Source organism: Bacillus rossius, chromosome 15 (assembly GCF_032445375.1).
Source record: "Bacillus rossius redtenbacheri isolate Brsri chromosome 15, Brsri_v3, whole genome shotgun sequence".
In the NCBI taxonomy this organism is placed as follows: Eukaryota; Metazoa; Arthropoda; class Insecta; order Phasmatodea; family Bacillidae; genus Bacillus; species Bacillus rossius.
In genome coordinates this window covers 7,122,718-7,137,791 of record NC_086342.1, presented here as the reverse complement: position 1 = coordinate 7,137,791, position 15,074 = coordinate 7,122,718, and the positions used below count along the sequence as shown (strand labels likewise).

The 15,074-nt window shown below is 41.5% G+C and overlaps 1 protein-coding gene across 1 annotated transcript in view; it reads left to right on the top strand.

Annotated features, from left to right (window-relative positions):
• Positions 1 to 2,095: 2,095 nt before the first annotated feature.
• Positions 2,096 to 15,074, top strand: part of LOC134539629 (uncharacterized) — a 19,223-nt gene continuing 6,244 nt past the window's right edge. Inside the window, exons 1-4 of the mRNA XM_063381814.1 lie at positions 2,096 to 2,156; positions 11,828 to 12,008; positions 12,970 to 13,129; positions 14,405 to 14,485. Of these exons, the coding sequence (XP_063237884.1) occupies positions 11,828 to 12,008; positions 12,970 to 13,129; positions 14,405 to 14,485 (422 nt within the window). The 5' untranslated portion in view covers positions 2,096 to 2,156. The remainder of the gene's footprint in view (positions 2,157 to 11,827; positions 12,009 to 12,969; positions 13,130 to 14,404; positions 14,486 to 15,074) is intronic.

Sequence of the window (15,074 nt, the reverse complement as noted above, 5' to 3'; positions counted from 1 at the left end):
GGGACTCTACTGTATTAAATAATTACAATAATATATATTATGCTTCAAGACCATAGCGTGATCAGAATTTATACGTGTAGTAAAGATAAAACACAAAGTCAAAATAGAACACTAGATATGCTTGAACTTGAAACAATTTTTTAAAACGTATTTAGAACATAAACAAACATGGCTACCACCCGCAGCCAAATACTCAAGCTTCTATTGGTCGCACGGAGCAACGTAAACGGAAGAGCTCAGCATTGCCGAACTAACACGTACGGGTCCGTTTCCGTCTGCGTGCTAACGTGGAAACTCTGTTCCGTGAGATACGTCTCCGGTTTATATAGTCAGGGTCATATAGGGTGGATAAGAGAACCCTACGATTGACCAATTACCGAGGTCACTAACATTTGCAAACAGTCTAGTCTATAGTCTATTCCGAAATAAAAACGAAAATTTTGCAGGTTTCTACTAATGATCTTGCTGCCGACGCGACGAGGCGTAATCAAAAAAAAAAATAGTGTGTTCAGAAAAAAATATTTTCTGTACTTTTACGAAAGATTCATTTGCCAAGAAATAGTTCGTAACACTACAAGAAAGATACTGTAACTTTGTTAAGCACATGGCTATGGTTATTTCTGCATATACGAAATACGTTTTCGAGATAATACCGAATATTACTTTCGAAAATTGGTGCAGTATTAAATTTTTTTTTTTTTTTTACCGTGGAAGAGATAATCGAATATTCAACAATTCGACTTTATTTTGTGATATTTTGCATATTATATGCGCAGTTAATACTGGAAAGCTATCCAAGGAACGGTTTACAAACAACTTTAACTATTAGTTAGGAGTGCTGGGACAACACAAATAATAAATGCCCGAGTAATTATCCGAACCGATTATCACGGTATTTTCTAGTGATACAGTTGTATTCATGTAAATGTCTGTAAGTTTATAATTTACAAAAAAAAAAAAAGTTTGACTAGCAGGCACGTTACCAGTGAAACTTCGCAGATAGAGGGATTGGAAATTCTTGGGTGCATAAACATTTGAAACACGTGGACAACGAACGAGTAGGCCTACCAACTGCGCTATACTGCAGACATGCCATCGAGCTCTACTGCTGCCATCTTGTGTTTTCGGAAAGTGATTCGACAAGCTGAAATATGAAACACAAACTTTCGTTGCACTTTTAGTTACCCTACGAGCATTGCGCTTTTCTTTTGACGTGACAACGTCTAATAAATCGATGAACGCCGGCTGCACGCACGAAAGTGTCCCGCTACGCACATTGTCCCGTTACGTTGTGTCCCGTTACGCTCATTGTACACTTGAGCCGCATCTATCTCTCTTCCACTCGATTGGAACAACCTTCGATTTGACTTTTTCGAGGCTCATTGAACTTGAAACACTCCCATTCGTTTCCTACTTTTCCTATCATCGTCCTATCCTTAACAGAATAACACAGATTGGAAGAAGTTAAATAGCAAACATGTATAAAAGTTATAGTAAAATAATCTCTTCGTTAAAGTAATAAACATATTTGAATTAATGAGTGCAAATAAAAGTAAATTTATCAATTAAATTGTAGATTTCATTTCACTCCTCCTTTGTATCCATGAAAAATAGTGATAATTCGATAAAAATGATTCAATTATTATTCATAAAAGTATGCGATCATTTCACCAATGTTTTGTATGACGTTGTCACGTTAAACTATCGTCCGTAAACCGACTTTACACACGACCAATTTTTTTCGTTAACGCTCGCGTCACCGCCTCGACTTGACCGACCGGCTGTGAAGAAGTTTTCACTTCAAAAATCGCCGCGAGATGCCCATGCGCCCCAGCGGTTTCACCCTCGGAGTCTTCCGGGGGAGGACGCCGCCGGGACTTGCGCCGTTCTTGCACCCACCCGGCGCCGCGGTCGTCGTTCCGAAAGTTTTCCTTCCAATTTCTGGGTCAGGCGCGCTGCAGCGGAGCAGCAGGGAGAGAGAGAGAATGGCCGGGACTTTCGATTGGCCGCGCGGGGCCGCCTCCCACCCCTCCCGCCGCGGCGGCGCGAGCCCCCAAAGGCCCGTGGTCCCGCCGCCGAGGGTCTTCAGTGCAGCACCAGGCGGGCCCCGAGGCGGCGAGCGAGCGCAGATACTCCTGGGACACCGTCTGCTCGCCGTGAGTACAGCCGCGTCCGGCGCGACACGTGGCGCTATCTGTTGAGCGAGCCCAGAACTACTAGGGGAAGCCTGCAACTCACGTAGTTTCGGTTCCCTACCACGTTCGTGCAACTTCGAATTTCTCTCAAAAATTGAAATTAAAAAAAATATCGAAGGGTTGGGTTAGGTTAGGTTAGGTCAGTCACAACACGCTTGTTTTCATTGGAAACTTCTGATTTTAGCGGCTGAAGTGGCGTTAATACCAAAACTCAAAACCTCGGAAATCTTCGGAAAGTTTTGCAGGGAACCGAAACTACATGAGTTGTAGGCTTCCCAACTACTAGCAACAAAAACCCGGACGGGAGGTTCAAATAGTTAGATTTATAATGTATATTTAACGAGTACAGCCACATGACAATGTGCGCGAAATGTGGCTATATCTGTTGGGTGGGCCCATAACTACTAGCAACAAACAAAAACACCCGGACGGGTGGTTCAAATAGTTAACTTTATAATGTTAATTTAACGAATACAGCCACGTGACAAGGGGCGCTATCTGTTGAGCTGGCCCACAACTACTAGCAACAAACAAAAACACCGGACGAGTGGTTCAAATAGTTGGCTTTAGCTTTATACGGTTTTTTTTTCCCCCTAACCTAACTAATTACTAAGTGTATTTGGGAGGGGTCTGGGTAGGGAAGACTCTAAGTGCGTCTCAGGCCGAAGCCTATGCGCTCTAAGCATGCAGGTTATGAACCATGCAGGAGAGAAAGCATGCATCATGTGCTAGGAGGGGATTGGCCAGCCATGGCAACTTTTTAGCCATGACTAACTCCCCTCACTGACTATTCTAAGTTAAAACTAGATAAGTTGGGCCCAGGTAAAACCTGCACAGACACAGGGAAAACCCTGGGCACTTACATGCGGGATGCAAAATTTCATGCATTAATTACAAGCAGGTTGGTTACAGGAAACAGAAGGATGGTTCTGGAAGAAGAGTTGGACAGAGTAAAAAGACTACTATGCAAATGGGCGAGAGTTTAGCTTTATAATGTTGATTTAACGAGTACAGCCACATTACAAGGGGCGCGAAATGTGGCTATATCTGTTGGGTGGGCCCATAACTACTAGCAACAAACAAAAACATCGGACGGGTGCTTCAAATAGTTAACTTTATAATGTTAATTTAACGAACACAGCCACGTGACAAGGGGCGCTTTTTGTTGGGCTGGCCCATTACTACCAGCAACAAAAACCCGGACGGGAGGTTCAAATAGTTAGCTTTATAATGTTAATTTAACTACTTGAAGACTAAAACTGTTAGCACACTGTTTTGTAATAAAAGAATATCATTTCACGTTCTTTATAAATGAGTAGGAGATCAAGTATGTAGGCCTATGTCTGGCACGCCACGCCACAAAATATGTTTTGCTGGCGAAATAAAGTGAACTGATTTTCACTTGGTTTTTGTTCGGCTTGTAATAGTTGGATGCATTGCTTCTCACGATCAGTGTAGCTACGTCAGTGTGAAAGCTGCTGTCTGGCGGGTGGGCCCAAAACTGCTTCGAAAACATGTCTTGGTCTCGGCAATGAAGAGTTTCTCCCCCGTGAGTACAGCTGCCGTCTGCAGAGACATGTCAATCAGGGCCGGATTTAGGGGAGGGCAACCGGGGCGAAAGCCCCGGGGCCTCCACAAACGGAGGACCCCCAAAAACGGAGGGCCCCCCCCCCCCCCCCTCACTACGGAAAAAAAAATCTTTCAAATTCCGACAAGTAAACACTAGTAAACATCTTTTCCTTTGATATTCTTTTTTCGCTGATTTACCTTTACCTACAGTTCTTTGTACATACATAATTATATTATTGTTAAATATTAACAGAAATATTCATTAACACTAAAATTTAATTTCATATAATTCTTGTCTCCGGTTATATTTATGTGTTTTTAAATACTAAGAGAATATACTATACTAAGAGAATCTACTTGATTTCACAATAAATTATTTATTGGAAAACTCGACTGAAAAAAAAAATTGTTCATTTTATTTGGAAAATAATTTGGGGCCACGGGGCCTCCGCTCCTCTGTAGCCCCGAGGCCTCCAGACCTCTAAATCCGGCCCTGATGTCAACACCTGTCAGCAGGAGCGCTAGGAGAGGTCGGATAGGCATCGGCCGGACCACGGGTGTCCGGGTCACTGAAGGTTGCCAGGAGATGAGGTGGACTGGGATAAGACGCCAGTGGAGCTGTCCGCTATCCGGTTAGCTGGTTCCTGATTGCGATTGTAAGATAACCTCCGCCATGATGGTACGCCTGGCTGGGACTGGAGGGGGGGGGGGGGACCTCGAAGGGTGCAGCCGACCTGCTGTGGGTGTAAGGGCGAGTGCAAACAGGTTGGGGTCGGCTGGAGGATTGGCTACCCAGAGGTCGTCCTCATAACTGATTTGCGGAAACGCCCTCGGGCGAAGAAAGCAGTCTTGATCTCCGGAAGAATGTTTCCAGCGGCTGCCTTGTGATCCCAGCTCCGGTCACAAATCGATTCGGCTATATCGATCCTCGGAACAGCTCGCTACTCCCTGGTTCGACTGGCAGGTGCGGGCACACGGAATATGGACTGCCGGTTCGTCGGGAGTGCAAGAGACGCGTTCTAGGCGAGCTTTTGATTCGATACTTCTATTGCTGAGGGTTTTCCGTTGGTCCGGGGTCCTTCAGATAAACTGTGGCACAGTCACTGGACACTAGAAAATTTTGCGGGTTCTGTCAACCTCTGTGACAGACTCCACGATCCTCGTCTAAGTCGGGCGAACTATACACCAGCTCGTGACACCTGCATTGTTGGAAATTACAGTAAATTCGCGGGCTTTTCAACGAAGATTTAACCTCAAATGTACGAAGGGATCTTCGTAAGCCCGTAAAACTGAATCCTCGTGGAAATTACCCCGGGTTCTGACGTCGGAGCTGTGTGTTCTTGGAACCGCCAACAATATACGCCAACTGCCGACTGCCACAGAAATCACAACACGACAACGCGTCAAAGGCAAGCACAAGATGACTGTTTCGCTCGTTCAGGTGGCAAAGGGTCCGGCCCAGGGACGTAGGGTCGGCCTACTGTGCGTGACGTCACGCATTAAACTTTCACCAGCGCGCAGGCCTTGTCACCAAGTCGGTGTTGTGTTGGTCTGTCCGACGAGAGTTGGCGTACTTGAACTTCCCAGGCCAGACTGGTCAGACAGCACCATCTGCAACTGACATCATGAACAATATTCGCCAAGGTGAAGCACGAGTACAAGCAAATTGTGAAATCGAGCGAAAATAATCATCTCCAAGCAAACGTTTTAATAGAACGTTTTTACCATTTTCATCTTGGATAACATCTTGTTTTATTTGTTTCCCGTTAACTTGTTATGAAACGGAAAATGAAGTATGTACCCGAAAATGTAATTAAAATTGACGTGTTTATAAAGTGTGTAGGCATTAAACTAACATGTTTAACCCAAATATATATTAAACTATTAATTAAATTTAAAAAAAAAAATAGAAATTCCAATGATTTACAATAATCTCTGGAGAAAAGCAAAGATAAATATAGGCGTATAGCATTCTACCGTGCTGCCCTCTATGAAGTATCACGTGAACCAAATGAAACTTTTAATTGAAAGTGGCACGCTGCTACGGGAAACTGATCAGACGGTGTTGTCGGACAACACGGACAGACAGGTCAGATTCATATTTATCATGAACACAAAAGAATTTGTTAATATTTTGATTGAAAATTGTTTTTTTTTCATTCACTGTGCAAAATTTTAACAATTGTAAACATGATGTACATAATAAGAAATAAAATCTTGGGCATCTAAACACATAACGTCTGCGTCTTTAAAATATTTCGCAACACTTTTCTTCATATGTGGCCTTCAGAAACGCAAGTCAAAACGCAAGAAAGTTGGAAATTAAGAAAACACTTGCGTTGCGTTACTGCGCATTGCGTAGTTTATGAACCGGTATGTATCCTAAAACGTTTTTTTTTCCTTCATGAAAATTTTGCTTCTTGCCTTCTTGCGAATTTGCGTAGTTTATAAACCAGGCCTAAGGCTCTGCGCATAATACCCGTGCGACGTAAAAGGCCCGTTCTACAATTGACACGCAAACGGAGACGGATCACGTAAACGGAGACGGATCTCAAAGAACAGAGTTTCTAAAATAGCTCGCAGACGGAGACGGGCCCGTAAAGGATTAGCCCGGCATTGTTGAGCTTTTCCGTTTGCTCTTCCGTTCGCGACCAATAGAAGCCGAGTACTTGGCTGCAGTAGTAGCCGTATTTGTTTATGTCCTAAATACGTTTTAATGGTTTAAATTAAAAGAATATCTAGTGTTGTATTATTACTTTGTGGTTATATTTTAAAATATTTGTAACTTCGGTCATTGTTTTGATCTCGAAGCATAATATATTAATTTTTTTACTTAAATTAATTTTGCGTAAACTTGAAATTCAGTCTCATTGGTTACCATTTGTCACGTTTCCGTATATCATGGGAACTGCAGAAGCGATAGTTAAATGTTTAAATGTTCCGTTTACGTGCCGTTGTGGAACGGGCCTAAATCCTAACGTTTGCGCCGGTGCAGAGAAAGGTCGCGCCCACACACGTGTCGAGAGAGGGGCAGACGAAATACCCCCCTCCCCCCAGCGAACACGCCCCTTCGCGCAGGCAAGTCATTCCTCCTCCCACGTGACGTCACGCCGAGGCGTAACACTTTCCGCGCGGCGCGGGCCGGAGAAAGTGGCGAGCAGCGCCGCGAGAGATGCTGGCTGGACCGCCACAGATCTGTAGACATTTACTCTCCGTCCGCGACTTATTTCGTTGTAAATGGGTTCTTTTTATGTTTCATTTTCATGTAATTTTACTTAATTTTATTTATTTAATTACATTTAGGTACAAATAATTCAATTTGTTTTGTATCAAGTGATTTTATTTGTTGTATTAGGTTTCCGACACATTTCGGGATATGTGGATTTATTTCATTACCATTTGTATCGTTTCAGATTATTTCGGTTATTACACATTAATTTGTTCAAGTAGATAAAATTTATTTCAAATTTCAATCTTTCGTTTTATTTATTTCGTTACAATACATGCATTCAATCATTGAAATTCGTTTCTATTAAAGCTCATTTATTTAGTTATAAATGGGTTCTTTTGATGCTTTTTATGTATTTTTACTTCATTTTATTTATTTAATTAGATTTGGGTACAAAACATATTATTTATATTGAATCGAGTTATTTTGATGTATTAGTTTTCAGACTCATTTCCGTATATGTGGATTTATTTCATTTCCATTTGTACAGTTTAAGATTATTTCTGTTATTTCACATTAAAATGTACCGTTAGGAAACATTACCACACATTTCAGTTCTTTCCTTTTGATTTATATCCTCCGTCTGGCGCTCCACGCCACGTTTCATGTCTATTCATTCATAAGTTTCTGAATACATGGTTCTCTTAATCTTTAAACATTTAGTTAAACTTTTTTTTTTTTATATATATGTGTGACATATTATCACTCGGTATACAGCATTTGGTGGGAGTAATTTTGTGAATGGAACTGAAATGTGTATCTACGGTGCTGCCATCTGTGGCGGTTGGCGCGAACCAAATTCCACAAAACCAGAGGAAAACTTTGTAGTATTAATTGTTTAGTGAATTTTAACACGATGGACAGTATTTAAATAAAATTCTTGGTTGAAAATCGGGTCCAAAGCAGGAGTTTAGTATTTTTTTTTTCCCCCGCATTTATTGGAGCTGTTTCATTAAATAGTTTAAAATTTCGGCCTGCTAATCAAATGATTCGATAGTCGACTAGCTGCTAAGGCAGCGATTTCTAGCGGCGGGTGCGGAAACTACATGTCATTCGCATCCAGAAATGTAGTTGAAAAAAAAACACAATTTGCGTAAATACGCCATTTTAAACTATATAATGAAACGGCTCTGATGAAGGTGAAAAACACTTGGAAATCATACTAAACCCCGGATTATGACCTGATGTTCGACATGGAATTTGATTAAAATACTGCCCATCTTGTTCAAATTAATTAAACACTTAATAACATGAAGTATCATTTTGGCTTTGTGAAATTTTAGTTAGCGCCATCCGCCAGCGATGGCAGCACCGTGGTTACACATTTCCGTTCCGTGCGACTTCCGTTACAATCATGAAATTTCTCCAACACAATGCCGTATACCGAGAGCTAAGATGTTTACACAAAAAAATAGGGGGGGGGGGGGCAGTTAAGCTCGAATTTCACAGCGGTATGCCTGTACCAGCCTTTGAAAGCTTTTTAGACGATATTTTCTCGTGGTCTAGTCACGACTCATGTACAACAGGCAAGCCACATGTTCAGGCGGGACTAGAGATCCCGTAGCGGCAACGAAAGAGAAAGTATCGTTCGGGGAACGACCGAGACAAGAAAAGAGGCTCGCGTCGAGGAAGTGGACGACAGTAACTACTACTTTCTCCGAGAGGGGGCCGCCGCCTTTCCCCGCCAGTCCAGCCAACCTTGGGGGCCCGCACACCCGCCGCTGACCGTGAAAGTTCCCCAGTTCACACGAGTCGCTCAAGTACACGACGCCATTCCTCCGCGCGGGTAGGAACTGTTATGACCAGGGGCGCAACAACAGGGTAGGGGAAGGGTATTTTGCCCCCCCCCCCCCCCTCTAAAACCTTGAAATGGGGGCAAACGGGGGCAAAGAAAGTGCTGTGTAATCAATTTTTAGATAGTAAAACTGCTTAAATAGCACCATTTTCCACCTTGAAATACAAATTTTCCCGAGGGAGGACCTCCGGACCCCCCGATTCAATAGGGGGGATAGATGATTCTTTATAAAAAGGTATATTACCCCCCCCCCCCCCCCCACCTTTGGAAATTTAGTTGTTGCGCCCCTGGTCAAGACGGCCAGGCCTCTCACACACTTATCTACAAAATGGCAAGAAAACGGAGACGGATCACGTAAACGGAGTCGGATCTCCCGTAACATTTCACTATCACCATCGCGTCTGCTGCTTCCACAGTGCACGGAAACGTAATGCATTGAATAAAACCAACGAGATTGCATTTCAAGGTTCCAAAAAAATAACATTGGTGAAATTATATGTGTACAATAAAAACAAAGGACAAAAGTGGTAACAGAACACTAGATATCCTTGTACTTGAAACAATTTTTAACGTATTTAGAACATAAACAAACATGGTTACCACCGCAGTCAGGTACTCTGTTTCTGTTGGTCGCGCGGAGCGACGTGAACGGAAGAGCTCAACAATGCCGAACTAATCCGTAGTTGTCCATCTCCGTCTGCGAGCTGTTGTGGCAACACTGTTCCATGAAATCCGTCTTCGTTTCCGGGTACTTTGCAAGATAAAATTATTTTATTAGCAAGTGTAGACCATCCTCATAGCCATATCTATGTTTTGCACAAGAGCCTTGATCCTATCAATCCACCGTAATTAATACTATATGAAGAGTTACTTTTTTTTTTTTTCTTGTAGAGAAAACATTTCTCTTGCTGAAATTTCGTTGAGAGGAACTTTTGAATCTGTGGCCTCTCTTCCAATACCTTGAATTTAAAATCACAGCGGAGGATATTTAATCCAGCAACGATTAAGTCGCTCGCGTTCAGAATTATTTCTGGTGGATTTCAGCCGTCAACTTTGTCCGCCAGATCGCAGCACCGCGCTGTCGGCGTTTTTAGTTCGCCCAGAGTATCCCGTTACTGTAGGTTTTCATTTCAGTACGGCGCTTTCTGTTTCCGAGCAGGTTATATTTAAACTCAATATCGGGAAATCAGTAAAGTTTTATTTTAACGTAAGATTTATCAATGTCATCTGGGTTTAAATTTAAGATGTACAATGCTATAAAAAGTATTCATATGGCAAAAAAAAAAAAACTTGTATTTACTCATTTCATTTTTAAATTTTTCCGAGGCAGCACCTTTGGTCCACTGGTTTTATTGGGGAGGGGGTATTTTATACTCCGATGAGCCCCCCTTTCCCTCCCACCCCAAATTCACCCCCAGAAGTGAGTTCTGTATCCGGTCCTGCCTTGACCCCACCCCCAGAGTCTACTGTACACCCTGGAACCTCCAGTGAGACCACTGGCCGACCCAGTGGCGTAGCCAGGGGGGGATTTTAGGGGTTCAAACCCCCCCCTTAGCACCAAATCTTTAATTAATTTCTTATTCATCACTCAAACAAATTTCATATTAAAATTAATAAAAATTTTACCATTACAATATTTAAATTTAAGTACCGAAAACTGCTAAAATAGCACTATTTTACACCTTAAAATCCAAATTTTTCCGGGGGAGGATCCCTCCCCGCTTTAATACGGAGCGTGGGGGGGGGGGGGGGGGGGGGGGGCATGCATGCTTCTGAACACCCCCCATACACAAATCCTGGCTACGCCACTGGGCCGACCCAACTGCGAATTATGGGGAGGAAAGACTATACCTGAAAAATCTCCCAGTAAAATGTAGTCTGGAATTTTGTAATTTAAAAATAATAATAAATCATTAATTATTTTTATTTAGTATTAATATTTGAGTGTCTGCCAACGGTCATAGCCTTTAATAGGCAGGTACTTAGATAATACATATAGTACAGAGAAAATCACAATAATGAACATAGGACAACACAAAAAAAAATATGGTAAGGACAAAGATACTAAAATAACAAGAACAAATGAAACAGATGAATTATAAAAATCATTTCAAAATTAATATTGCCTAATTAAATAAAAATAGTAATATATATAATTTTACTGCACTAGAATTACGAATTTAAAATGTTTTTCATTGTAATTTTTTCTTTTAATAATGGGTAATAATAACAACAATAAAACAATATAACACTAACAGCCTCTATTTTAATGACTTGTACATCTTGAAAGTCGTAATCAAAACTATGGTTTTAACTTTTTTTTTTATAGAGTACTAGCTAATGCCTGACATGCGTTGCTATGCCTCTTTCAATCTCTCTCTATCTCTACCTCTCTACATATGTCCCTCTATGAATTTCACTATATATATGTACCTATCTATATTTTTATCTATCTTTTTACCTGTCACAGGTGTGAGATAGGTACCTGTATAAAAAAACAGCAGCGTATTCAAACGCAACGCTGTGTCGAAATTAAAAAAAAAGCAATCGGTGAAGAACTTTAGGAGATTAAAATTATGGTTTGAGATTTAAGATTTTTTATTTATAGAGATCAAAGTTCAAAGTGAAGACGCGTGGAGTGGCACTAAAAAGAGTTCACGAAAACCAGGGGCGTAGCCAGGGGGGGGGGGGGGGGGGGGGGTAAGATTTAGAGGTTCAACACCCCCCCCTCCCCTTAGCACATAATCTTTAATTAATTTCTTATTCATCACTTTGAAACAAATTTCATATTAAAATAAATAAAAATTTTTACCATTACAATATTTAAATTTAAGTACAGAAAAATTGCTAAAATAGCACTATTTTACACCTTAAAATCAAAATTTTTCCGGGCGAGGATCCCTCCCCGCTTTAATACGGAGCGTGGGGGGGGGGGGGGCATGCATGCTTCTGAACACCCCCCATACACAAATCCTGGCTACGCCACTGAGAGGGACGGGAGAGAAGGGGCGGTACAGCAGCGACGGCTACCTGCTGCAGATGGGCTGCGACAGCAAGTTCTTCCCGGCGGAGGACGACGGCTACCGCTGCGGCCTGGACGAAGAGACACGGAGGGTCGCCAGCTCCGAGCTGAGGGAGGACGAGGCGGCTCGGGCCGCCGCGGTGCAGCAGCTCAGGGACTGGGTGCTCAGGCACCCGGCCATCAGGAAGTGTCGCACGGGTGAGGCAACAATCCGATCCTGTGTCCTCGCTCTGACCTTTGAATACATATATACTGTATAGAAGTCGCGAGTGGATAGGATTTACTCCACGTTTTTCAGGAGCGTATGATGAGCAGCTCGGGAACTAACTTCACCGCTGCAGGGCGCTGCCGTAACGCCCTGCATCATCTCAAGTTGTTATGTACACGTTAGAGCGCAGCACTGTCGCCCGCTGTCATTCCCCCGCACCCCCCATTCAACATTCACTGCAGCTCAAGGTCGTTCAACGGGAGTTTGTGCGTCACAAATCTGTAGGGATGAGAGGTGGGGTAGAGGGTGGGTGGAGGGCAAAGCGTGTTTGCGGGAGGGTGGGTAAGGGGTGTTTGAAGAGTTCGACACTTGTCCGCTAGGGACCACCACAATTCGATGCCCTGGAGATGGTGGCGATTGCGGCGGTGAATTAACCAACTACCTCAAAAATCGTATTAGAAATTTTAACCTGGGCTGGCGACTTCTATACAGTATATATATTCAAAGCTCCGACGTCACGTCGCCTCGAGGGGAAACTTTCCCCCGTGTCCGCGGTTGCGGTGTTCCATGTCCGGAACCACTGATTTACTAAAGTAGTTACTGGAGCGCAGTTCATTAAAATCATAAATAGGAGAGCGGAACGGGGTAAAAGGGGCATTTTTTGCCCAACTTTCCAAAAATGAGAAAAAAAAAAAAAATTAAAAGAAAGGTGCCGTAGTTAGGAGAAAAATTTGTTTAACCAATCCTCACAAAACTGTTATTTCGAAAATGTATTTTTTAATAACTAATGTTATTGTTTTTTTTTGACGGCACAATGGACCCTCCTCCTTCTTGCAAAAAGGCAGAGCTCCCAATAAAAGCCTCCCCACATTTTTTTTTCTTTTCTATTTTGAGCTGGACATGTCCTCGGTGGTGATCAACACAAGCGGCGTGTGTGCGCGTGTGTCGCAGACTCAGTGTTCCTGCTGCGGTTCCTGCGCTCCAAGAAGTTCAGCGTGCCGCTGGCCCAGGAGATGCTGGAGCGCTACCTCACGGTGAGGCAGCTCTACCCGCTCTGGTTCCGGGGACTCAGCGCGGACGAGCCCGTCGTGCGGGAGATACTGCTGGCCGGGTGAGCGTCCCTAACCTCACTCTCGCGCGCCAGGCGCCGCGTCCCGCAACAATGGCGCGATTTGTGTTTTTGTCATTTTTGTGTTTTTTTGTAGTTTTCTTCTACAGACATACATGAGCATAGCAATGAGTCCTAGCGACACCGCACAGGGTGTCCACAAGGAAAAAAAAATATTTTGTACCAACTTAGGCGAGAAAAAAGTACTAGATTTGAAAAAAAAAGTACTGAATTATAATTTGTTATGGTTTTTAACAATTTAGGAAGTTATTATGACATTGCAATGCTTGAAACTTAAACATCACACCACACACACATACATTCCATAGTTTTTAAAAATTATTACTCTTAATAATAAAACATATTGGAGTTACTGTAATATTATTATATTAAAGAAAAAAGTACTAGATCTGAGCGTAAATGTACTAGACCACTAAAAAAAATTATGAAAGTACTAGATCTAGTAGGAAAGTACTAACTGTGGGCACCCTGGAGACCCCCCTGCCTCCCTCCCCCCCGACAACTCTCCGCCGGAACCACACCGGTACAACACAGCAGGAAAGTTATCAAGTGCTCACATAACCACAAGAAGCAGCACAGAACTATAGGATTCGAACTAGGGATGGCCAAATCAAGCCCTCAAATACTATTAAGTACTTAGCATTCAAAGGATTTGATATTTGCGGACAAAGATTTGGAGAAAAATTATAGGAAATAAAGTGAAATTTAAATTTCAAATATGATAACCTTTGAAATATTCTAGGTAAATTTTTGTCTTCATACCTAATCTTGTTACCATTCCCCAAGATACTGATGTAAGAAACATACCTATCCTTTTAAAATGTAATTATTTAAATATTACATATAATTAAATATTATAAATAATTATATATAATTATTTAATATTATAAATAATTAGATAAATAAAATAAATACAATTAAATAAATATAATTACATGTAATTATATAAATAAAATTACCATATGTATTGATTCTGGAAACTTACTTTGTGAAACAAACTTTTAAAATGTTAAATGTTTTAACACCAAGATTAATATTATTAATTTCTTGAATCGACCCTCGAGTCATAGAATTTGGATTCAAGGGGTATATTCGAGGTACTCTCTGGGGTTCGAATTCAAGAAGATTGGGATCTGGCTCATCACTACATCTGAAATACAACTGTTTATTAGATGTTTTCTTGAAAATTCTAGGTTCATGTTTATGCAAGTCGTTCTCACTCAAATGTGACACTGACCCCACGTTCTCATGTTCCAGGTATCTGGTTCCACTTCCTGAGCGCGATGAGTTTGGTCGCAGAGTGATTCTGAGATGTGCAGGTACTTACAGTCATATCTTGTCAAGTTTTAATGTATGAAGCCAGTGGCAGTCCCAGGGAGGGGCGAGGGGGGTTATCAACCTGTAAGAACAAAAAAGGTGTGTGTACTTAAGTACACGCGTTAGAAGCTATACTTATTTTTGATTTAAAACACTGAACTATTTAGGAATTTACTGAAACAAAAATTAATTAAATAAGTTCAGTATTCAATATTAATATGATAATGTGTATTTAATAATATTACAGCAATATGATAAACAAATAAAATGTATAGTTATACAATTTTTTATAATCCATCAATCTGAAATTTAAAAAAAAAGTAAAATAGATTTTCCGAGTTTTTGAACTATAGTCCTTTCTCTCATCATACAGGCACTATAACCAATGCCCTACGTAGACTCACGGAAGAATGTGAGGAGAATATGTATTATAATTGTTGTATTACCAAATTACATTTTTTTTTTAACTTGAACATTACTGTTTACTATTACTATTTCAGTTTACAAACTATATTCCAGGGTAGTTACACTTATCATATAATTTTATTTGCCACACCAATACGTTTGGTATTACCCCCTTTTTAAAAAAAAAACTCCTTTAGGTCACATA